General features: G+C 48.0%; 2 protein-coding genes across 3 annotated transcripts in view; both read left to right on the top strand.

Moving 5' to 3' along the window:
- Nucleotides 1-11: 11 nt before the first annotated feature.
- LOC134006980 (outer dynein arm-docking complex subunit 4-like) lies at nt 12-7,947 on the top strand. 2 transcript variants are annotated; one of them, XM_062446104.1, is made up of 12 exons: nt 12-401; nt 544-675; nt 942-1,095; nt 1,209-1,270; nt 1,368-1,524; nt 1,757-1,981; nt 2,054-2,261; nt 2,345-2,431; nt 2,540-2,736; nt 2,864-2,964; nt 3,061-3,695; nt 4,536-4,965. In XM_062446104.1, exons 1-11 carry the CDS (start codon nt 285-287, stop codon nt 3,094-3,096), a joined length of 1,476 nt encoding a protein of 491 aa, XP_062302088.1. In that variant the 5' UTR covers nt 12-284; the 3' UTR covers nt 3,097-3,695; nt 4,536-4,965. The 2 variants fall into 2 exon arrangements, with proteins under 2 accessions (XP_062302088.1, XP_062302080.1); XM_062446096.1 differs by lacking the exons at nt 12-401; nt 544-675; nt 942-1,095; ... (5 more) ...; nt 2,540-2,736; nt 2,864-2,964 and adding exons at nt 6,225-6,352; nt 6,510-7,947 and having other exon boundaries at nt 3,485-3,695; nt 4,536-6,092.
- An 808-nt stretch (nt 7,948-8,755) lies between these two features.
- aclya (ATP citrate lyase a) overlaps nt 8,756-24,719 on the top strand; it is a 16,824-nt gene continuing 860 nt past the window's right edge. Inside the window, 28 exon segments of the mRNA XM_062478578.1 lie at nt 8,756-8,915; nt 10,566-10,735; nt 11,755-11,877; nt 13,816-13,878; nt 14,060-14,250; nt 15,362-15,441; nt 16,573-16,703; nt 17,792-17,910; nt 18,375-18,511; nt 18,598-18,659; nt 18,778-18,895; nt 19,051-19,202; nt 19,967-20,060; nt 21,029-21,170; nt 21,333-21,501; nt 21,593-21,697; nt 21,797-21,993; nt 22,113-22,194; nt 22,327-22,437; nt 22,551-22,678; nt 22,803-22,896; nt 23,119-23,273; nt 23,660-23,784; nt 23,787-23,809; nt 23,920-24,063; nt 24,154-24,267; nt 24,386-24,468; nt 24,584-24,698. Of these exon segments, the coding sequence (XP_062334562.1) occupies nt 10,577-10,735; nt 11,755-11,877; nt 13,816-13,878; nt 14,060-14,250; nt 15,362-15,441; nt 16,573-16,703; nt 17,792-17,910; nt 18,375-18,511; nt 18,598-18,659; nt 18,778-18,895; nt 19,051-19,202; nt 19,967-20,060; nt 21,029-21,170; nt 21,333-21,501; nt 21,593-21,697; nt 21,797-21,993; nt 22,113-22,194; nt 22,327-22,437; nt 22,551-22,678; nt 22,803-22,896; nt 23,119-23,273; nt 23,660-23,784; nt 23,787-23,809; nt 23,920-24,063; nt 24,154-24,267; nt 24,386-24,468; nt 24,584-24,698 (3,216 nt within the window). The 5' untranslated portion in view covers nt 8,756-8,915; nt 10,566-10,576.

Below are 24,719 nucleotides of genomic sequence, written 5' to 3'. Positions count from 1 at the left end.
TTTCTTATAATGCATAAGGGGACTGAAAATGACACGTTGATCGGTGATATTTTACAATCAAAAACCACTGTCCAGCTTTTGTAACTCTGGGCAGATAAGTGCTCAATGACCTTCGGTAAAAGTCTACAAGATCAGATGTTTTCGCAACTAGAGGACTTGTTTGACTGGTTGCTAGGATACCCCGATGGGACACACTGCTGTTTCTTGCCACTGATGTCCTTGCTGTCGCTGTCTAACATAGAGAAAGGCCCTATTTGCCTAACGCTAAGAAAGATTTGTTCATAATGTCTGACACGGAAGGAGACCAAGGCCCCAAGAGCACATTTTCTACATACATGGCAGAGGGAGACCAATTGTATCAGAAAGGGGAATATGTCAAAGCCGTAGAGAGCTATTCTACGGTACAGTACTGTATATTATCAAGACCAGGCACCTGCTAGCTCTACCCTATAATACACACACAAACTATCTTGCTAGAAAGCTATAATGTGTTATCATGTAGTGTATTGAATTATGTTAATCAGTTGAAAACACATGTTACAGGCATTGATTCTCCAGCCGGACGACAAAAACTGTCTGGTTGCCAGATCGAAATGCTATGTAAAGATGGGGGACTCCGAAAATGCTCTTCGGGATGCAGAAGCGTCACTCAAACAGGACAAGGAATTTTTTAAGGTGTTATTTTCCGGTGTTGATAATCCAAACAGACTGACACATTAAACGTAGAGACACTATCAATCATATTTCTGTAATGTTCTCAGAATCACATTAATTTTCATGTGTTTTTAGACCGATTGCAAATTTCTGCTCCAGTATTCCTAGCCTATCGCATACAATTACCAAAGGCGGTGCTATTTTGCCGAAGATGAAAAGAAGGATCATAATTTTTCTAACTGGAAAATATGTTAATTGAACATGTGGGTTTTGTACTATCGTTCCAGGGTTTGTATCAGAAAGCAGAGGCCTTGTACACAATGGGAGACTTCGAATTTGCACTGGTGTTTTTCCACAGGGGTCACAAACTCAGGCCAGAGTTACAGGAGTTTAGACTGGGCATCCAGAAGGCTCAAGAAGCTATTGACAACTCTGTAGGCAGTAAGTTGTAGAAGTCTGCCATCTTCAGGTTTCAGCGTCTGGCTGTATTTGAATAACTCACAGGTTGCTGTCTTTTGTTCTTATTTAAAACCCCTGTCTCTGTGCCATTCCAGGCCCCTCCTCTGTCAAACTGGAAAACAAAGGGGACTTATCCTTCTTCCACAAGAGTGATGAGGTTAGTTCAAGTTTCAAAATGAACATCGTCCATCACACATCACCTTCCCCTCGTACACGTGGGCATCATCTTAGATCACTCTACATCCGATTGACAGGGAAAGAAGGGGCGGCAAAAGACACTAGCTCACCCGCTGAGGAGGGAACTGAGGCAGCAGAGCCAGAAAACACCAAAGGGTGAGAAGACTTCCAAGCAGCTGCTTGGGGAGCTATATAGTGACAAGGAGTACCTTGAGAAGTTACTGAAAGATGAGGGTAAGCTGTTGAGCCAATGTGTTTTTTCTTTGTTATACTAATCAACACCCCCACTCATTAGTGGACAGTGTTCTGCCTCTGTTTGATCTAACCTCTCTTGCATAAATGGTACTTCTGACCTTCTGCTGAAACTTTAAGGAATTTCGTTTAATACTCATTACCAATACTAATCAAGGAAGAAGGGTATTTGGCAATGTCACACTTTAAAGATGGTTTTATAAATGGTCTCCAGACTTGGTGAAAGGTAAGATGCGGGGTGGCGAGAGGCTGCAGGACGTCATCCTGAACTGCATCACTTATCTGGACACTCGCACTGAGTTCTGGCGACAGCAGAAGCCCATCTATGCACGGGAGAGGGATCGTAAACTCACGCAGCAGAAATGGAACAAGAGCCGTCAGAATCCCCCCTCTGACCCCAGCCGTTTCGTGCTCAAGAGCCTGGAGGAGATTGATACAGGTAAGAGAGACATGAAAGCTGCAAATGATGGCTTAGAAGTTTTGCTACATTATTGTATGTTTTTCCTCTTAGCCTTGAGTGCAGGCAATGCAGAGGGTAGCCTCAAGAAAGCTCGAGAAGTTCTAAAAACAGTACAGTTCTGGTCTGAAGAAACGGTGCCCAATAAGAAGGAGGTGCTTGGCAACCTACACAGTTGCATTGGGAATGCCTTGCTTGACCTGGGGCATATGGACAAGGCTCTGCACAGCCATCAGAAGGACCTGGAGTTGGCCAAACAATGGTAAGCATCCCCTTTCATCAAGAATATCACCTCAAACTATTTGGATCATCAGTATTTCTCCTCTTGGCGTTTCGGCGCAACAGCAAGCTCTCAGATGCAAAGTCTCGGGCTCTTGACAACATTGGCAGGGTGTATGCCCGGATTGGGAAGTTTCATCACGCTCTTGTTGCGTAAGTAGACTTTGAATCTCAATGACATACAGTATAAGGGAGTCGTTTGTTTTGCAGTACAGTTCGGAGAAATAACTTTTTTTTCTCTGAACTTGAAACCCGTTTTAGCTGGGAGGAGAAGATACCTCTGGCTCACGCTGGTTTGGAGAGGACCTGGCTGTTTCATGAGATCGGCCGCTGCCACCTGGAGCTGAAACGCTATGCAGAAGCGCGTGACTATGGCATTCGCTCTCTCCTAGCAGCCGATGAAATAACAGATGAAAAGTGGCAACTGAATGCGTGTGTGTTGGTCGCACAGTCAGAGTGTAAGTGTTGCGCGTTGAGCCATGTTATCACATTAGTGTCAGTTCCTCATTCCTTACAGTTCCCTTTTCCTCTGCCAGTGAATAGAATTTAGCTAAATTGTTGTTATTGCTTTGTGCCTCCTGTCAGTGAAACTTGGGAACTTCAAATCTAGTGTTGTTCACTTTGAGAGAGCGTTGGACACAGCCAAGCTTCTCCAGGATGACCCTGCCAGAGATGCTATTCATAAGGTTTAATCAACCTGCCATATCTCAGTCAAGTCTGGTCTAGTCTGTACTCTACCCATGCCTACAAGCGTATTAACAAGATATTTCATGTCTTTCCAGGCCCTCCGTGATGCAAAGCAACAATCTGCACAGTGACAGACAACACAACGTGATTGGGTTTTTGAGTGCTTGTTGGGAAACAATGTCCTGTAATGAACAAAACCTGGAGATCACAGGCATACAAATAAAAAATGTCACATTCAACACACACTGAGCACACTGAGTGTATATTAATTGTCACATTGCAGGAGAAAAAAATCTGGTGATTGGCAGGGGTTGACAGAGATACATTTACATATTTAATTGGATTGTATTTGATCCTCTGCCGATATCTTATGATAAACTGTCATTTATTTGTTTTGATATGTATGCAGTGACGCATTTATTAAAGCTTTTGCAAGCCCAGTCTTGCCCTCTCTTACTGTAGTAGTATTTGGTAAACACCCGTGTAGAAACATGGTCTGAGCCTACATAAGTCTCCGTGGTTGTCGGGGACGCGCAATCGGGAGTGTACCCCACTCATACTCCACCCTCATCTAAACCTTGCGCGTGCTCAAGAGCCCTTAGTTTCCGTTTTGTTTCCTGTGTGCAGGGCATATTTCTCAGCGCTGCGCTGGCATAGCATACTTATTGTGCGAATCGAGTTGTAATCAAGGGGAATCACTTCGCTCATTCTTGGCAGGATAACGGACTTGGTAAAGTATACTGTTTCTCAAAGTAAACTTGGGACTATGCATTTTTTGTTCATTCGTTTTAAGATTTAATTTATTGTCATTACCAATTTGTCATGCATTTCAAACTTAATTTAAAGTTGTATCTACAATCGTCTACGTTGACATGGGGACCGATAGTTTATATTATAGAAATGTCTGCATTTCTACGGGTGAAGGACAATGCCACGCTCATTTGTTGTCTAGCGTGGTCGCTGCCACTCCCAGTCCATCGTTTCATTGTTACATTATAGCACTGGATAGCCACGACATTAGACACGTTTAGTACGCTTGTACTAAAATGAATATCCACTTTCATAACCATATTAATCGCATACTGCATGCCACATGTCTTTCAATAACTTGTCTTGTCTCCCACAGGATGACCATGCTCTTTTTTTTATTGCATTGCGTCATATGCGTTTCTCAGAAGCAGTTCTTTTTTTTTATTGCACGCATAAACAATCATTGTTCCTCGTGTTGATTTAATTTTAAGTGCGTAGTTCAACCAGGTTGTCCGACTCGCCAAACAAAGGGCTAGCTGAGGCTATCATCGGTAGCAGGTGTTCTTTTCCCACCCCGCCAGTGCATGCACAATACTACGATTGTTTAATCAACTTCATTAGGCCTACTTTTTTTGCCTCGTGGTGAAATATTGAGCTGCTGTAAAATAGATAAATGTTTTGCCTAAGAAGTAACCTGACATAATTGTATAGTACCTTGAGTGTGACCCCAATATAGTAAAGTCCAATATAAACAAAACAGAAATTAAGACTAATTCATACAAAAAGAAATGAGACTAAACGTCATTGTTTGTATTATAAGGTACATGGTTCATCGCCCCAACAAGGAGGAACCAAAACATGGATGTTGAACAGACCAAAGTATTGGACCTTGCACCTGAGACTCAGGATCTGCTGAAAACTGCAACAGAAACAGTGCCAGCATCAAAGTTAGAGTTACATGGGGAACACAGCGACCCTGAGAAACTGCCAGTCACAGTTCAGGAAACTGAACAGCTGCCTCTAAATGCCAATGAAACAGTGAATGGAAAAGTTGATGACATGACAACTGCAGTGACAGAATCGGCTGAAGAAAGTAAGAAAATCAAAATGGTGGCAAACCAGTCACCTGATGAGTGTACTGACAAATTGGTGGAATCTGAGAAGGTGGCTGAACCAGAAAAAATTGAAGTAGGCAGATCAGTGGAGAAAGTTCTGGATCCAGTTTCACACATGGAACCAGAGAACATCCAGAACTTGCCAGAGAAAACCCTAGAAGCTCTCCCATTGGCTGAACCACTGGCGGCAAGCCATCCAGTGGTGGTTCAACTATCGGAGCCGGTTTTGCCTGAGTCACAGAAACCGGAGGATGTCGAACAGCTTTGCCAAGACAAAGTGCCAGAGCAATCTGACAAACGGGCAGATGTCCAGATGGTGATGGCAGTGGAACCAGATATTCAGACAAAGCCAGAAGTCGTAAAGGCGGCGCAGGCAGAACTAGTTCATGAGGTAGAGGCCGAGCCACAGTTGGAAGCAAAGGCTGTGAATGTAGAAGCAGAGAAACCAAAAGAGACTGAAGAGGACGTCATGGCAGAGAGCCCAATCAAGGAGGAGGTGACAAAGAAACCAGCACAATCTGAAGATGTGACCGTGAAGGGAGTGGACGTTGAGAAGCCAGAAGAAACTGAGACTGTAACGGTGGAGGTGGTAGCAGTGGAGATGACAGTAGAGAGTAAGAAATTGGAGCAGCAAGTTGTACAGATATCACAGGGGGAAGAGCCTGTTCCTGCACCTGGATCTCTATCCTTTGCCCTGCTGCAGGAAAAGCAGACCATGGCTACCTTGCGCACCTCCCGCACCCTTATTATCCTTAGAGGCCTGCCCGGCAGTGGGAAGAGTCTCCTCGCACAAGCTATCGCTGATAGCTACAAGGATCTCTGCACTGTGTGCTGTGCTGATGACCATGGAGTGAAACCAGAGAGCCCAGAAGCATCTGCGTACAAGGCACTGGAAGAAGCTGTGGTGGTGTGCTGCAGTGCAGGACCAGCTGCTTCTGTGGTGGTGGTAGATGACACCAACCATACCCATGATCAGTTGGTCCTTCTGGGAGAGCTGGCAGAGCAGCATCGGCTGGTGCCCATATTTCTGGAGCCCCGCACTGAGTGGAACAGCGATTTTGCACAGCTGGCCAAGAAGTCTCGTCGTGGTTTAGAGGAGGCCCAGATTCAGGCAATGATGGAGCCATATAAGGAGACAGCCCTGCCCTTGTTCTTTGGCTGGTTCCTTTTCCACGGTATCCAGGACAAGGTCAGGTGCACTGCCATGGACTTCCTGAAGACCTTGGACACACTCGAGGCCTTCAAGAAGCACTTGACTGACTGTGAGTAGGCTCAGTAACTAGACGCTTGGTGCAGTGGAAGTGGTCAGGGATCGAGAGGTGTCATAGAATCGGCTCATATTAGAAACGCTTTTTACATGTTTTGTGAGACTAAGCTGTTTTTTTGTGTTACAGTCACGGGTGAGGCTGAAAAGGAGGTGGACCTTGAACAGTATTTCCAGCCCAAAGGACCCCTTCATTGCACTACCAAATTTTGTGACTATGGCAAGGCAGAAGGAGCTACGGAATATGCTGAGAAACCGGTAAGTCTGAATTGACCATGCCAATGGAACCTACTGGTGTTATTGATAGATTTACATGACATGGTTCGATCAGTATTTCTTTTGTATTATCATTTTCTTCTTCCCCCCCCCTATCTGTTGTTTCCTGGTATCTGTTAATCTCAAATTCTCTCTGCAGGCTGTGAAGGAGTTTTATGGCTCTGCATCTGAACTGTCTCTAAGCGCCCTCTTTGTCACGCCTCGCACGGTTGGTGCACGGGTTTCTCTCACTGAGAATCAGCTGGTGCTGTGGCCAGCTGATGAGGTTGAGGCGGCGGCGGCGGCAGAGTCTGGCGTTCCTCCCCCTGCACCTCTGCCCCTCGGCAGCCGTGCCCACATCACCCTGGGTTGCGCAGAGGATGTGGAGCCAGTTCAGACAGGGCTTGACCTTCTGGAGATCTTGGCACTACAGGAACAGGAGGGTCAACAGGAGGAGCTGGTGGAGATGGAACTGGGCTCTCTGGCATACTATGGCAAAGGCAGATGGATGCTTAGTCTGAGGGAGCCCGTTTCAGCTCACGCTTGTTTCACAAGCTTGTATGGTCCCAAGAAGGTCGACCCAGCCAAAAAGGAGTCTGAAAAGAAAAAGAAGCCAAAGTGCACCATCCTCTAAATGGGGGGGAAAAGGGTTGAAATGATGTGTGGGATGACTGGTGTAATAGTGTTTTGATCCAGTGGGTGGGAGGGTGTTTGCTATGTTTGGGATTCTGGTGGTGTGTTTTTATGCCCCACCCTAAATCCACAAGCTTTGTGCCTTTTCTCTTGCGTTGCATCACACAAACCACGAGGCCTTTAGACTACAGTTGGGTCCAGCTCATATCCCTGTTCAGTGTTTTTGTCATGCATTTAGGAGCCACATTTACGAAGTCAGTTTTTTGGTTCAATTACAGCTGTGACCAAGGGACTGCTTCACTTCACTATAATAACTTGTTTTTGGCAGTGTTTCTATATATATATATATATACCCATTTGTATTTAGATGATCATTTCCATATGGTGTGATTGAGGAAGTTGGATGTCATTGCATGCTGGATTTTACCGTATATCTGCTCCCATCCAATGTATTGAAAAGCTGCCACATAGCCTTTGCAGCGATGTCTTGTGACGCTGGTCAGTTTACTGTGGTTTAGTTGTGAGTTAGCCACTTGAGTGTTCGTGCATGTCTTTGCGTGTCTGTTGAATGAACAAATTGTAGCTCATGGGCAAAAGGTGTGCGCTTAGTGTATGTGCAGGTTTGAAAATGTCAAGCATAGTTAGCAAATGTTTTTTACACATGGATGCAGTTATGAAAGGGAGAGTGCTGATGGAATCTGTACTTTTTCATCAGCTGGTACTTGTTACTGGTGAGAGTCCAAGTCCACATTTTGCAATCTTTGTGTCCTTCCAGACTGCACCATGGAACGATCCCACTACTGTTTGAACCAAACTTTCTTCATCACATTTCAACATATCACTATCAGTGAGCGATGTGTAGGTTACTTAGAGCAGCGCCATGCGTATGTAGCGGTTACGAGTCACTATTTCACTATTTTTGCACTTGTTTTTTGTACACTTAATAAAATATGCTTCGCTCAAAATTGCTTGTTTGGTGTATTTTCCTACTAGATCTAAGTGTATATATTCCAGCAGATGGCACCCTACAACTTATTTGGAACTGTTACAATTTACAACTGTTACGGACATAGCTGCATATCTGAGCTGTATGGAAATTCTACAATATATATACAAATGACTAACATCTTCATTTCCTCGTGCCATATATCCTGTTTGTTACACATTTTTTAATGTTGGAGACAGCTTAGACTGCATATTGACAAACCCCAACTATGTTCATAACCATCCCTTTATTACACTTAATCCTGGGAAAGCAGTCTGATTTAATTATTATTATTAATTGTACTGGATCATCTTCTGCTCCCTTGGTTGCACCACTGCATTGCACCTTCTGTATTGCCACATGGATTTTTGCAATAGTCATCCGATTGGTTTATTGCCAAATGTACCTATTGGAACACATATTGGAATTATGCCAAATCCGTAAGAGAAATTGGTAACAGTGCTTCCAATCATCTCAATAGTTTCAATGCTATTAGACTGTTTATTAGCTTTGTACAGTTGGGAAGCAAATGCGGCTCTGGTGCAAATTTTTGGACATCTAAACGGTCAAGGCCAAGAAACACAATGCATATTTTGTGGCTTAACTAACTTTTATTATTATGAGCATACAAACCAAGGGATCGGATTGGTTACAAAGTGTTCCGTACAGACAGCGGTAACCAGTCAATGTGCACAATCGTGCTAAGATATCTTTTGTTAACCGGTGGTGGGCGTGATCTCCGTGGAACGTAGGCTGACGCTAGCCAACCGGATGGCACCAGATATGAGCCAGGTCGATCTGCCGACATAAGCCGTGAGTGGAGAGGGAAGACCAGACACAAGTGAGCAAGTGTACGCTGACAACGACGAGGCGTCTGAATTACACAATAAACTGAACGGTTAAAACAGCAGAAGCCCCAGGAGTCCTCAGTTTGACGAAATTGTTAAGGTATGATACATTTTTCTAGTTTTATTTTCAATCGGGTGAAATTGAGTATTGAGCACAGCCAGTTGAACAAGTTTATGATGTTCGTGTGTGAGTGCATTTGTGCAGGAGGAGAGGCAGTGAAAGTGACAGTGGAATGTTAGTAAAGGGATGCGAGCGGATATAACTAGTTAAACTGGTAATACAATTAAGCCTATAGTATCTGGCGAATGAATCGTATTATTCCTTATTGCTGTACAAATCTACAAAATAATATTGGAACACTGAAAATCTCAGTATTTATATGCAGCCTAATGTATTATTATACACTCAGGGTATTTGCTAAAATGGTCATACAATAAAAGCAAGGTATTTTTTTCTCATGAATATTAGATTCCTTAGTATTCCAGATAAATTATAACAATGTGTTTTAAGTACGTACACCCACATGTGTTTCATTCTACCTGCAAATGTTGCCAATCTTTCCTTTCCTTGTGTTACTGATACTAAAATATTGATCACCTGTGAGCTGAACCCAGTATTTAGTATGGAGCGGTGATAAATCACAGTTCTGACAACTCTCTAGCAGAAATGAAAGGGATGGATGGGCCATAGTGTTTGGGTCTGAATTGGCTCCTCCTGTTAACTGTGTTTTATTGGCTAGGAGACAGCTATGTGGTGACTAAGCAGCATGATCAATACTCAAAATATGATCAATACTCAAAATACTTCCAACATCTCCTGGTTAATCCACATGATCAGGCGCTGCCAGGGCTACAGCTAAGAGCAAACACGGAACCCATAGTACGGCGTTTTACTTAATGAAGCAGACAGTGAGCTGAGTTCTCCATCACTGCAAGGTTGCATAAGAGACACTAGTCCTTTCCAGTTAGTTTCAAGAGTTCTTATACAGGACAGAGTAAGTGCAATGGCAGCCCTCTAAGAGTCCCTCTGAGCTCTCGTCATTGGTATCCACTGGTCTGAGGTAAAAGCAGTGATAAGCTTTGCCTTGGTGAGTGTAGCTGGAAGCCAAGGCTAGATCAATACTGGAAGTGTTTCCCCACCTTACTGGGGGAGGGTTGGGGGGAAGGGCACATGGCAAAAATGGTATGTTGTGAAACTATAGGCTGAAATCCAATGTCCACTAAAATCTCCCCTTTGCGAAGCCGTACGATAAGGTGTGTGTGTTCGTGTGTTTGTGTGGTGGGGACAGGAAGCCTTTTACCTCAGTTTACATATCACCTTAGGTTAACCAGTTGTGTAGATGACACTGTTGTGCTGGCAGGGCATAAGAGAAAGTCCACAATGATGTAATGTTAATCTAACACAACCTGTGTAGCAAAATTATATTGTAGGCTATGTTTTTTTTCCAAAAGATCCCACAGCAGTTTGATTATTTAACCAGAGATTATTTAATTAGAGAGCCCATTAGTGTGCAGGTCCTGAATTTGGACAGCTGGGCTAATCAGGTTAGCGGTAGCGTCACTGTCAGGACAGGTCACTTCTATCACAGCCACCAAATTAGAGCCGACAGAAGAGATAACAGCAAAAATAAATCAGAGTCTGCGTTTTGGTGTAATTCTATAGCTCATACTGATTCTATGATATGGGTGGACCGATCCAGGGACAAGGACAGCGAGATACAATTGACCTTATCTCTCTGTCTCTGTCTAGTCTGAGCTGCCATGTCGGCCAAAGCCATCTCCGAACAGACAGGGAAGGAGTTCCTGTACAAGTACATCTGTACATCAGCAGCTGTCCAGAATCGCTTCCGCTATGCCAACGTGACTCCTGAGACGGACTTTGACCGGCTGGCACAGGACCACCCCTGGCTGCTCACAGAGGTAAGGTGCCCCCTCACAAGACCCATCAGAGGGTGCCCCCTCATAAGACCCATCAGAGGGTGGCCCCTCACCGGTTCCTCACAAGAACAGGGCTTTTAAAAAATTAAAAAATATCAGTGGGCAGTACATGACAGCGCCCCAACATTTCAAGGGCACGATGAGCTGCTTCATTTTTGATAATCATAAAAGGCCATCATCGGAAGAGCTCCTCCCACTGTGGCTTGTTTGAAATTATCCTCATTTTTAACAGGAGCAATTACTTAGTGGGAGAGTGGTCTCTTGGCGCTTGTTAGCTCTGGTTGTGGCCAGCAGCCCCATCTCCTCCAGCTCTTAAAGCTTCACACTGAAAAGAAGTACTGTAGATGCATATGGATTTGAATCCTGCATTGTGTATGTACGCGTGGATATATACTGGAATCTACAGACTCTTGTAGACCTTGTATATTACATATTAAAGGAGGAGAATTCCACATTGATCTACATCTGTCTCCTCTTTGTCTGACGCTTTCTTTCTGTGTGCTGGGGGGTTATATTAGCAGAGAGGTATGGGAGGGGCGAGTGGAGGAGGTGGAGGGCAGACACAGGCGCAGATACAGACAGATACAGGAGCTGGAACAGGATTGATTAGGAAATAGCATTAACTTTCACCCTGGGCTCTCTGGCAGGCCCCCAGATTCTAATGGGCTCCCATCTCATAAGTCTCCCTCTGTAGGTGACTCACTTCTGGGAGGTAACGGGGTTGGGAGGAGGGATGAGGTGTCCCAGGAACCATGTCTGGCTCTGGCGGTGGTGGTGGAGACCCTTCTGAAAGATCACAGGCTAGGGTCCAGATGTGGAAGAAACGAATAAGATCATATTAAATCACCCGTCTGTCCCTCACCATGAACCCTATCTGAAAACGGCCTCGACAGGATCATTTATGTCTACTGTGTGACCTTTTTATAGGTACCCTTGTCTGCAAGTGGGGAGATGATGATGTCATGCTAACCGTTCGGCCATGTTGTCTTTGTGACTTTCAGAGGCTGGTGGTGAAGCCCGATCAGCTGATCAAGAGGCGGGGCAAGCTGGGCCTGGTGGGCGTCAATCTGGACCTGAATGGCGTCAGAGACTGGCTGAAGACCCGACTCATGAGAGAGACCACAGTGAGTCAGCGATCCACCAACTCATTATTCACACGTGTACTAACACACACACAAACACACACACACACGGTCTCCACTTAATACACTTTTAGCACTTCCACCCTACCTGCAACAAGACTTTCTACTGTCTCCCTCTTACCTCATTTTGTATCTTTTTGGTATTTTTTCCCCAACATTTTCTAACAGCTCGGCACAGATTGCTGAGGAGTTTTCAGTCAGGTCCTAGTCAGTCAGACCACTCAGCCGTGGCAGGAAGCTTCTAGGGAGTAAACAACATTTGTTTCGGTACAACCATCACGGTGCAGTAGATGTATCACTGTTTGCCACGTGTGTGTGTGTGTGTGTGTGTGTCGCTTCATAAACCATTAGCCTATGTGGGGGAGAGCTTGGATCTATCTCTCACTAGACGTTCCATAAAAACGTCCGTGGCTGTCGTGGCTTATTAATGAGACTGAATTGATAATGCCACTGGTGTTTTCCTCAACATTTAGTGTTATTGTGGTAAATTGTAGCTTTCGCAGATGGGACCGGCAATTTTACAATCAAAATACAAACCGCAGTTTAGGTGACTGTGTGAGAGTGTTGCAGTTAATCTGTCGTGTGTGTTATGTATCTGAAAGAGACTGTTAGCTAGTTCGAGGAAGGGGTCAGACACCAGCGATCTAGTTTGGCAGATCCACTTCTCTCTCTCTCCTCTGCCTCTTACTCTTTTATAGTGATTTATGTGTAATCCTGTGCCCATATCCATTGAAGATGTACAGCTCTCTAGCTTCTGGCTGTCCTTGTAGTCATTGGGTGGAACCAGAGTTGTGGTCATGTGTCTAAGCATATCGATGAAGTCAGGGTTGAGGTGTTACACCAATGGAATGTATCTTTTTTTTTGACAGCCTTACCCCCATTTTATATAATTTGTTAATGATTCAGCAGTTTGACTAATATTTCAGTTATGTCATATTATAGTTAATTGCGTACATTGCACAGCAGATTTCTATCTCTTTTCCACATCCCGTCTAGGAGCCTGTAGAAGTGCCACCTCGTTTATTTCTAAATTGGCCTCCGCCTCTCGAGGGGGTTCAGTCACATGACCCGTTTTCTCCATTCACCGGCCCTTTCTTTTTACATCCCTCTCTCTGAAATGTCAACCTTCTCCCCCCTTCTCATTTTCTTTCTGTCTTACTTCTTTCCTTGGCAGTCCCTGGTTATTTTACGCCTAGTGGCCTTTTAGAGCTAGCGCTGTGACAGCCAGCCCAAATGAGAGGGATTTTGGGGGGGGCGAGGCTTGCCTGCAGCAGTACATGGCAGCCACTTTACTCTCTCTTTTTTCAACCATTTCCATTTGAATTCAAGTCTCAGAGGACCTAGTCTCTATACAGCTTAAATGCTGTGTGCGAGAATTTGATATTTTGACGATGTCACTTTGAGACTTTTCAGGACAAGCCTTCTGTTGTCGTATTTTGGCGAGTCCTGCTCCGAACTAGGTCTCACAAAACCTGTTTGTTCTTCTTTTCTCCGACGTCACCTCTGTCGACAATTTCTCCTGACTGGCTTAGTGGGCTTTTTGTTCTATTGCCACTCTCGCTATTGTCGTTCTGGCTCTGATTCCTGTCCGTTCATGCCTCTCTCCAATGCTTTTTACACACTTCTCCCCTCCCACTCCATCCTCCTCTCCACATCAGTCCTGAGGGCGGACCTGTAAACAAGGGCACTGTTGCATTAAGATGGATCCTCCAGACACTACAGTCTGAACTACACTGGCTCGGCGCTGTTCCATAGCTGTATTTTATATTTATTTATATAGCCGTATCATAGACTGTATCTCTCATGTGAATTCAAACCGACTTCTTGCTCATCCAGGTCACTACACACACACACACATTACAAAATTATCAGCTAAAGACATTTCAGTCCCTAAGCAATTCCTTGTCGTTTGTTTTTCAGGTGGGAAAAGCCAAGGGTGTTCTGAAGAACTTCCTCATTGAGCCGTTCGTTGCTCACAAGCAGGTACGTTAAATCACTCCGTCTCTTGATACAATCCTGTTCACAAACAGGTTTCCCAGCCGTGTTGCATTCAACCACCAGCCGCAATACAGTGCAACGCCTTCAGTCGACCTTCCTAGACCACGTCGGGTCTGGCTGTCTCCAGTGGGTTTGACCTTTTGTCTGCTCTGTGTGCGGCCGTCAGGAGGAGGAGTTCTACGTGTGCATCTACGCCACCCGGGAGGGCGACTACGTGCTGTTCCACCACGAGGGGGGCGTGGACGTGGGCGACGTGGACGCCAAGGCCCAGAAACTGCTGGTGGGCGTGGACGAGAAGATCAGCGAGGACGCGGTGAAGAAACAGCTCCTGAGCCACGTCCCGGCCGACAGGAGAGCGTGAGTGCAGAGCGAGAAAGGCACTCTGACATCGGCAGATACGGCGATAGGGGCTTTCGGGGAGGTCGACCTCTCTTTCGAGGCCTAGCGACAGGGGGGGCCGGGAGACGGGACTGGTCCTGGACGTGGGTCAGGCTGGAAAGGAAAGACTAGCGCCACAAAGTGCGGATGAGGAGAGGAAAGAGATGGCCAGGCATTTTCAGATAATACAGTTAAGCTGGGGGTTGGGAGGGGGGGGAGAGAGCTAGAGGGGGGGTTGAATGATGGCCTGAGTTCCATTTGACAAATGACAAACTCCCTCCACCCGCTCACCTTTCTTTCCATCACCCCCTCCTCCCCCCTCTGTCCCATTCTAAGCACGTCCCCGGGGCCTGCCATTTTATTTTGATGGGTCTAACACAGTTGCACCCCTCCCTTTCCCCGGCGGCCCCCCTCTCACGGCAGGGTGGGGGTCTGTGGCTCGACTCCCCTGTCTTGGCTGACATTGAGGAAGATGGCTCTCCTCCACCCCTGTTCGGGCCAAAGCCCCTCCTTCCCTCCTCCTGGGTGTGGATCCAGAACAGGAGGAGGGGGAGGGGGGGGCTGGGCCTGTCAGGCTGTGCTGAGTCACTCTGGGTTGGCCAGTGGGCTCCTGTCTGCTAAAGCAGCTCTCCTGACAGGAGACTGACATGGTCACGGGGGCAGCAGGGCTGCCTGCAACACTGACAGGCAGGGGAGAGGAAGAAATACTGCCCCCCACACTTCATCTCTGTTTTGACAGGAGCAAGCAGGAGTAAATTCGAGATTTCTTCCTTGGTAGCAAGCTGTCTGTTTGGCAGTTAATTTACAGGTTCTGTTAAGGAAGCTAGAGAGCTGTCTCTCCTCCATACTTGTCCTCCCTCCTCCTTCCCTTAACGGATGTTTTTATGTTGAGTGTTCTTTCTGCAGGAGTGTGACGTGTGACTCACTGTCTAGGAGGAATTACTGGGAGACATAAATATGCTTCTTTGGAACATCTGGAAGCGGTCACAGTCGAACTAATCTTGCTAGTTATACATTGATAACTGCTGCGGAGGAGAATACAGCATAAGGTCATTTTACATGTGAGTTGTCTTTCCTGTCTTTCCTGCAGGGTTTTGGCCAGCTTTGTGGTTGGACTCTTCAACCTGTATGAAGACTTGTACTTCACCTACCTGGAAATCAACCCAGTGGGTAGGTGCTCTCACTCTCCCGTCCCCAGTCCTGCTACACTCCACCACAAGCACCCAAACAGGATACTCAAAGTCGCTGTTCCCAAATTGAGGGAGTCAGGTGGCTGAGCGGTTAGGGAAGCGGGCTAGTAATCAGAAGGTTGCCAGTTCGATTCCTGGCCGTGCCAAATGACGTTGTGTCCTTGGGCAAGGCACTTCACCCTACTTGCCTCGGGGGGTATGTCCCTGTACTTACTGTAAGTCGCTCTGGATAAGAGCGTCTGCTAAATGACTAAATGTAAATGTAAATTCAAACACGAGCCTTCCAGCACGGACCAATCATTTTTTCATAAGATCAAGACATTTGGAATAAGATCAGAAAGAAAGTTTAACAACCGACATCCTGTGGCGATGGAGCCACTGCAGAAGTTCGTTGCAACATATTCTAATGCTGAGAGAGGAAAAGGTTCAATAATTAATAGTCCTGCTGTTTGATGAGTGTGCTGTGTGTTTATAATGGAGTAATTGGGCACCCGTGTATGCCCAGTGGCATCTGTTCCTGTGGAACGGGTTGGGGCTACTGAGACCGCCCCCTCTCCTCTTTGATGTGTCTCCTCCCCTCCCCCGACCACCCCCTCCCGGCCCTCCTGCCTCCCCCAAAGGGAGTGGGGAGGTTAGGACGCCCCCTAGCGGCGGGTTTGGGGCTCTTCACTTCCCTCTCTTCTATTTCAGTTCATCCCTGCCGGAGACGGGGGGGTGTCTGGGGAAACAAGCTCTCGCACATACTCACAAATGAACACTCGCGAACATGCATTGATAATGAAAACACTGGCATTACATTCTTTGCATTCCTACCAGCCCTGCATATCTATATCTGAAGTAAAGCCATTGGCTGAAAGATGTTAGTGCGGTGATGTCACAGATGGAGAGGAGGCCATGATTAGATTACCGTCTGAGCCAAGTGAGTTAGCGAATATCAATAAGTACATGTGGTTCCTGGCCGTGCTGCGCTGAACCCCACTGTGGCCAGACCCAGAATACACCTGCCTCACTCTTATACTCTCTCTCTCTCTCTCTCTCTCTCTCTCTCTCTCTCTCTCTCTCTCTCTCTCTCTCTCTCTCTCTCTCTCTCTCTCTCTCTCTCTCTCACCAGTTGTCACCAAGGATGGCGTGTTTGTGCTTGACATGGCGGCCAAGATCGACGCCACGGCTGACTACCTCTGTAAGGCCAAGTGGGGAGAGGTGGAGTTCCCCCCCCCCTTCGGCAGGGAGGCCTACTCTGAGGTGAGGGCCGCAGCAGGGAGCACACCGCTGCTGGATACGTCACAGCCATGGATCATCTGTCTGTTGATAGGGATATTGAAGGAAGTAGGACATTGAGGGCAGATTCTAAGAAGTCATCAAAGATAACGTGGAGGTGTATTACAGATTAGTTATGAGTCATGCAGGCAATTTGCCTTCATCAAATTAGAGTCCACAGAGACAACAGATGACCTCTCAAGCAACAACACGTGGAAACAAACTCTGAATACCAGTGGTTGCTCTTCTTTCTCTTGCAGCTTTGACTCGCTGACTAACTTCCTTCATCCTGTTTGCTAATTGACACGTCAGTATGTGTACCAGGGAATATGAGGGCTTTCGTTTCCCTGGTCCTCCGGCAGTTTCTCCTGTCCCAGATGCACCGTGGGGCACTGATTTAAGAAGGGGAGGGGCTGGCTCGGCCATTAATCAGCCAGCCATGACTCATCCTGAGGTGGCGCCTTGTTTCCATGGTGACCCTGGAGCGAGCTTTTGAGAAGGGAGAAGGAACACACCCCGGGACGTCCTCTAGGTTACTCCTCATTAATGCGAAGTAGAGATTTGCTACAATTGTTTTGCGTTTAGGCAGTTTTTATATGTGCTTCTTTGTCGCTGTCTGCCTGGCGCTGGACTGAGCCAGTTTTAGACAGAGGCTAGCAGACGGGCCACGCTAATTAGGCGGCTGAGTGGTGGGGGGGTGGATTTGATTGGATGTGTTTACTCTGGGTCTCCAGCTGGGCTCCTCGCTGTCACAAGCGCTGCTGGGCAACCAGCTCGTCTTGGTAGTGTAACGTGTGCGCGTGCCGTGTTTAGAAGTGTCGATGCAACATGAGGGAGATGGAACATGCGAGGATGGCTGCCTGAATGAACGTGGAGGACTTGAACCTGTTGACTTCCGTGTTCAGGCCTCAGCTATACATAACTCCTGTTCCTCCCCTGTCAATGACAGGAAGCCTAATTAGGTGCACAGCATTGCGAGTGGTGCTCAAACCAGGGTCTAACCTGATTAGACCGCAGGAGTGAAGAGATCCTTCTCCTTAACCTCAGACTGACCTTCCCCATGTCCCCCACAGGAGGCCTACATCGCTGACCTGGACGCCAAGAGTGGGGCCAGTCTCAAACTCACCCTGCTCAACCCCCGCGGAAGAATCTGGACCATGGTGGCAGGAGGAGGGGCTTCCGTGGTCTACAGGTAGACGAGCCAATGGCGTCCCTTTGCCTTAAACTGAGACAATTTCCCTGTTGTAGCCACATGTGGCTCCAAAGCTACAGGACTGGATGATCAGGTAGAACACGAGGGAAAGTCCCATTGATCCTGGCCAGACGCTGCTTGTTCAGCCGAGAGTTAAATTAGATTCTCTAACAATGTCGTCTTAATGAGAGTCTGGCTGGCGCCTCTTCGGTTTCTCCGGCTGTCAGGGACGTAGAGCGTGTTGCGCCAGAGTGCACCTGCTGTGACTAATGAATGCCTCAGTGTACTGACTAAGCAGAAGAGTGTGTGTTGGTATGCACTGTTTCGACAGTGTTCTTCGAGTTCCTCGAAGGGAATGTGTTGTGTTTAACTGATTTATAGAAATGTTCCTCTTGTTTTTTTTGTTTTTTTTTGCTGTCATCTATATCACGTCGGTTTTTGACCAATGGGATCCTTCTCCACAGTGACACCATCTGTGACCTGGGCGGGGTGGACGAGCTGGCTAATTACGGGGAGTATTCTGGAGCTCCCAGTGAGCAGCAGACCTACGACTACGCCAAGACCGTCCTCTCTCTGATGACCCGCGAGAAGCACCCCGACGGTAACACACGGGACTCGAGCCTCAAGGTCAGACGGTCCAACGGCGGTGCGTTCTGTGTTGTGAACGCGCTGTGTTCTCGTTTACAGGAAAGGTCCTGATCATTGGAGGGAGCATCGCCAACTTCACCAATGTGGCGGCCACGTTTAAGGTGGGTGTCGTGATGTATTCAGCCCGGCCACTGGGCCACCTCATACAGGACATTTTATTGTATTTGAGATGAAAACTAAAGTTGTCTCTTGTCCTCCCTCTCCACCTCTCTTCATTAGGGCATTGTCAGAGCCATTCGGGACTACCAAGGCCCGTTAAAGGAGCACGAGGTCATGATTTTTGTCCGCCGTGGTGGACCGAACTACCAAGAGGGCCTTAGAGTGATGGGAGAAGTGGGTAAGCACCCCCCTAAAAATAGTCCGCTGTTCATCCATGTTTATCTTTTTATTCAGATGGATGCTTTTTGGGTGAATTAGGATTATTGTCGTTGAGGAATGGTGCAAATGTGTGTCCTGTTTGTGTGAACATTGACCTTCTCCATGTTTCCTCAGGTAAGACCACTGGGATCCCCATCCATGTCTTCGGCACAGAGACTCACATGACTGCCATCGTCGGCATGGCGTTGGGCCACCGACCAATCCCCAACCAGCCTCCTGTTGCCGCCCACACTGCCAACTTCCTGCTCTCCAGTGGCAGTGCATCCGTAGGTCACAGGGTGCACGTAGTCTGACCAGAAAAGGGAATGTGTTGCCATGCACGAGGTGGCGACCAGAGTTTAGGAATTAATTGACGTCTTAATACAGGAGTGAACAGAGCTGTGCCACTGTCACCATGACTGTCACCATGACTGTCACCATGACTGTCACCATGACCTGCTCTTCTGTCCTAAACGTGCTCTGGCGGTGCCCCTGGCTGAGGCCATCCATCCAGTCCCCAGCAGGTCACTGTGTCGTGGAGAGCAGGGCTTTGTGATGCTGAGGTTTTAAATAGCACCCAGGGCACAATGGTGCTCTGCTGCAGCCTGGAGGGCTCCATTAAGAATGTGCTGCGCCCGGCTTTTCAGAGAAATGCGTGCGTGCGTGTGTGTTTGAGACAGCTCTTTCTGACTTGGCATCATTCTGCAGGGTAGGAATACTCTTCATGTAGAATATCCATCCAATTGCAACCAAACACGGATCACACTCTGAATTCCTCCTCTCTGTACTGAATCTGGGGTGTCACCACGCACTCCCTGTTGTCTAAACACCAGACAGAAGTCCCCAGTGAACCATGGAAGTCACCCGAGCACAAACCCCCAGTATGTCCCTGGAATCGCTGCAGGATTACAACACTAGGCCCCATTGTACAGTTAAGGAAAATAGCTTGAGAGCTCCATGCATTTTGGTGCTTTTCAGATGAGCAATGAAACAAGAATTCAACGCTGCTAATTAGTCAACAACACTGTTCTCTCCTCCCCCTCCAACGCAGACCCCATCATCCAGCAGGACGGCCTCCTTCTCAGAGACCAAGCCTGGATCTGGAGCCTCTCCTGCCAAGAAGCCCAAGCCAGGAGCCCCTCCAGGTGAAGCCCCTAATATTCACTCACTCTCACTCACAACTGGTTGTGGGAATCAGTTACAGGTAACCATAACGACTAAGAACTCTGTGTTTCTCCGGTTACGTAAGATGACTGCCACGTTTGCAGGATGCACTACTAGAGCACACAGACTGCCTTGTGTGATCTCCAGCTCGTGTGTCACAGCTCCCCCTGTGGGCCATGAAGGCTACTGACAGGCCTGACTGCACCGTCAACAACTAATTCTAGCCAACGAACCGCACATCAGCATTAGTCACACACAAGCATGGCCAAACACGAATCCCTTCGGATTCTTTTAAAGCAACCTCAACTTTTGAGCCTTAAACGAATAAAGCTACTAAATAAAGGATCCCATGAACGTCCCATTTAGATCAGGTTCACTTCACTTATCCCAATGGGAATTTCAGGAAATTTATTAACCACTATTAACCATTAACTTGTTAACCACATTAACGCTTTTGTATGTTGTTGTCTGCTGGTGTAACACAGAGAGAGAGACGTCGTCAGCCAGGACAGGAGGTAGGCTTCTCTGACGGTGTGCTCCTGGATAGTCCTGTCCTTTCTGGGGTTTTGGAAGAGATGTTCTGCTACCTATCTAAACTCTTAAATACTGTTTGGAATATGAATCAGTAAATCTTAGCACCGGATTCTGGATTGGAGGAACGGTATTGAACTGGTCTTGCAAACCCTGGCGGTTCAAACCTTTTAGCTGTGTCATCCCTTGCTGTGGTTTTTCCCCTCTGTGTCGTCACAGCTTGCTCTGTCTGTCCTGTTGGCGTTGTGTACCGCGTTCCATCGGCTCAAAAAAAAAGCTTGTCCATGAGATCAAGTTCAAAAGCCTCCCTGCTGTGCTTGACGGGGTATATAAGCTTTGGAAGCGGCCCGTGCGTGTGTTGAAAACCCCTGTCCTGCGTGATGTGTCCAAACCACCTCTCCCTCCTGTTCTGCTGTAGTCAAGGCGACCACCCTCTTCAGCAAGCACACCAAGTCCATCGTGTGGGGCATGCAGACGCGGGCGGTGCAGGGCATGCTGGACTTTGACTACGTCTGCTCCAGGGAGGAACCGTCCGTGGCTGCCATGGTCTACCCCTTCACGTAGGTCACTTCCCGTTCAGTGCTTTCACATTAGTGACCCGTAGACACAGAAAAGGCCACACAGCTGCACAAAGGTTGAGAGTTAGCTTTGGTGGTCGTGTGGGTGTCTGGCCCTGTGTTTAGCTGATCCTTACGGTGTGTGTGGTGTGGTGTGGGTTGCAGTGGAGATCACAAGCAAAAGTTCTACTGGGGTCACAAGGAGATCCTGGTGCCTGTGTACAAGAACATGGGCGACGCCATGAAGAAGCACCCCGGGGTGGACGTGCTCATCAGCTTCGCCTCGCTGCGCTCTGCCTTCGACAGCACCATGGAAACCATGCAATACCCACAGGTAAAGGCCACACACGCCATCTTCACGAGGTACTTTGGCATTCGGTGGAAGTCGTAGGTTTCCAACCTCTCCGGCCCACCTCTCTCCTCAGATCCACACCATTGCCATCATAGCCGAGGGCATCCCTGAAGCCCAGACCAGGAAGATCATTAAGGTGGCAGATGAGAAGGGTGTCACCATCATTGGCCCGGCAACAGTAGGTCACTTTTCTACCCCACCTTTGCGATTTCTGTCATTCCATTTTCGTGTCTCTTTTCCACGTCCGTTTTTAGTAAGTGTCTGTGTTGATGTTCAGGTGGGAGGGATCAAGCCTGGGTGCTTCAAGATCGGGAACACGGGAGGCATGCTGGACAACATCCTGGCCTCCAAGCTCTACCGGCCAGGCAGCGTGGCCTACGTGTCCCGGTCTGGAGGGATGTCCAACGAGCTCAACAACATCATCTCCCGCACCACCGACGGCGTCTATGAGGGGGTGGCCATCGGTGGGGACAGGTAAGGATTGTGTGCGTGCGTGTGTGTGTGTGTGTGTGTGTGTGTGTGTGTGTGTGTGTGTGTGTGTGTGCGCGTGTGATAGAATGTGGACATGTTTTCACTGCTGGTCTCTCCTGCAGATACCCAGGCTCTGTGTTCACAGACCACGTGCTGAGGTACCAGGACACCCCTGGGGTGAAGATGATTGTCATGCTGGGAGAGGTGAGGCTTTTGAATCACCCACGCTAACATTTTGAGAAGAGAGCCTTGTCCTTCCATTCCCATTACATTTTTCTGACGTCCTACGGCCCGGTATTCCTAACTGCGAATGTGCTCATTTGGAAACCCGGTTAGATCGGGGGCACAGAGGAGTACAAGATCTGCCAGGGCATCAAGCAGGGTCGCATCACCAAGCCTGTGGTGTCCTGGTGCATCGGGACCTGCGCCACCATGTTCTCCTCGGAGGTGAGAGGGCGTGGCACGGGGGAGCGGCCGTGACGAGGCTGGGGGACGTGGAGGCCTGGAGCAGGCTGGAGAGAGATGTCTACTGGATCATTTTCCTGTTTTTCCTCATCCAGGTCCAGTTTGGGCATGCTGGTGCCTGTGCCAACCAGGCTTCGGAGACGGCGGTGGCAAAGAACCAAGCCCTGAAGGAGGCTGGAGCCTTTGTACCCAAAAGCTTTGATGAGCTGGGCGAACTCATTGGGTTAGTGTCCTCTAGCGATTGTAGCGTTCCGACTTCTCAAGTTTAAAGTATGATAGAAGACATTTCCCAGACTCTTATTTTGACAGGGTTTTGGCCTGTAAATGATTGTTTTCCGCCTGTGCAGGTCAGTGTACGATGACCTTGTTGCCAAAGGAGTCATCGTCCCAGCAATGGAGGTGCCTCCTCCCACTGTGCCAATGGACTACTCCTGGGCACGGGTGGGTCTTCCAACCAGTCATTAGCAGGCCAACGCATGTCCTGTATGAGTTACTGTAACGATGAATCACAATGTCCTTTTGGCTCTGTAGCTGAATATTTGCCGTTGCCATGCATACGAGGCAAATTGCAGTGAACCGCTTGGGGGTTGAGTTCAACTGAAACAGATGGAGAGCCCTGCCTGGGAAGGTTGTAGTGACTGTCCCTCCTCCTGTGCCCTGTAGGAGCTGGGTCTGATCCGTAAGCCGGCCTCCTTCATGACCAGTATCTGTGACGAGAGGGGCCAGGAGCTGATCTACGCGGGCATGCCCATCACGGAGGTCTTCAAATCGGAGATGGGCCTCGGAGGAACCTTGGGGCTTCTCTGGTTCCAGAGAAGGTGACCCTCCCAGTCACACAATACTGACATTTACATTTTACATTTACATTTAGTCATTTAGCAGACGCTCTTATCCAGAGCGACTTACAGTAAGTACAGGGACATTCCCCCGAGGCAAGTAGGGTGAAGTGCCTTGCCCAAGGACACAACGTCAGTTGGCACGGCCGGGAATCGAACTGGCAACCTTCGGATTACTAGCCCGATTCCCTCACCGCTCAGCCACCTGACTCCACACGCACAAACACGCACTCCTCCTTTCCCACCCACCTGACATTCAACATCAACGGTTACAAACGCATGACAACAATCACCATTCCATAAACACACGCTGTGTTACCTACCCCGTGTTTAGATTGTCGATCCCTCCCCTCCACCCCTGTCTCCAGGTTGCCCAGGTACGCCTGCCAGTTCATTGAGATGTGTCTGATGGTCACCGCCGACCACGGACCGGCTGTGTCCGGTGCCCACAACACCATTGTGTGTGCCCGTGCTGGGAAAGACCTCATCTCCAGTCCACCTCAGGTCTACTCACCATCGTAAGACCTTCCTTAATCTGCATAGTTGTCTTCATCCGCTAGTCCTCACACACTCAGGATGTGGCGGCGGTGCAAAGTGTTTTAGACCTTTTTTCTCGTCTGGTTGTCAGGGCGACCGCTTTGGAGGCGCTCTGGATGCTGCTGCCAAGCAGTTTAGCAAGGCCTTCGACAGCGGGATGCTGCCCATGGAGTTTGTCAACAAAATGAAGAAGGAGGGCAAACTGATCATGGGCATTGGCCACAGGGTCAAATCAGTAAGTTCAGGCCGTTTTGGTTTTAGAAGTATTTTCTTTTCCTTTCCTGAAATTATCTTAAAAATACCTGTGTGATTGTGTTGCATCTAGATCAACAATCCCGACATGAGAGTCCAGATCCTCAAGGACTTTGTGAAGCAGAACTTCCCTGCCACCCAGCTGCTAGACTATGCCCTGGATGTAGAGAAGATCACCACCTCCAAGGTCACATTCACAATAACGGACGTATTTTCTGAATATCATTCACCCTGTTGCCCCATCTGTCGATTCATTAAATACGTATAATCTAATTGTCCACTTAATATCCGTGTTGCCGTTTCAGAAACCCAACCTGATCCTGAATGTGGACGGTTTCATCGGCGTGGCCTTCGTCGATCTCCTCAGGACTTGTGGTGGATTCACACGGTAAGTCCGTCCATGACGCTTCCCACTTCCTATGCCTCACATGATGAGTGTGTGGTCTCGGGTGTTCTTCTATAAAGTAGCACTGGTTGTTGACGTGAGTCCGCTTCCCCCACAGGGATGAGGCAGATGAGTTTGTGGAGATCGGGGCGCTGAACGGGATCTTTGTCCTGGGTCGCAGCATGGGATTCATCGGTGAGTTAGGAGTCTTGACCCCTGACCAAGCTCGAGCTGTGGGGTTAGGCTTGACCTCC

This window comes from Osmerus eperlanus, chromosome 2 (assembly GCF_963692335.1).
Source record: "Osmerus eperlanus chromosome 2, fOsmEpe2.1, whole genome shotgun sequence".
Classification (NCBI taxonomy): domain Eukaryota; kingdom Metazoa; phylum Chordata; class Actinopteri; order Osmeriformes; family Osmeridae; genus Osmerus; species Osmerus eperlanus.
This window is presented reverse-complemented; position numbering and strand designations above follow the sequence as displayed.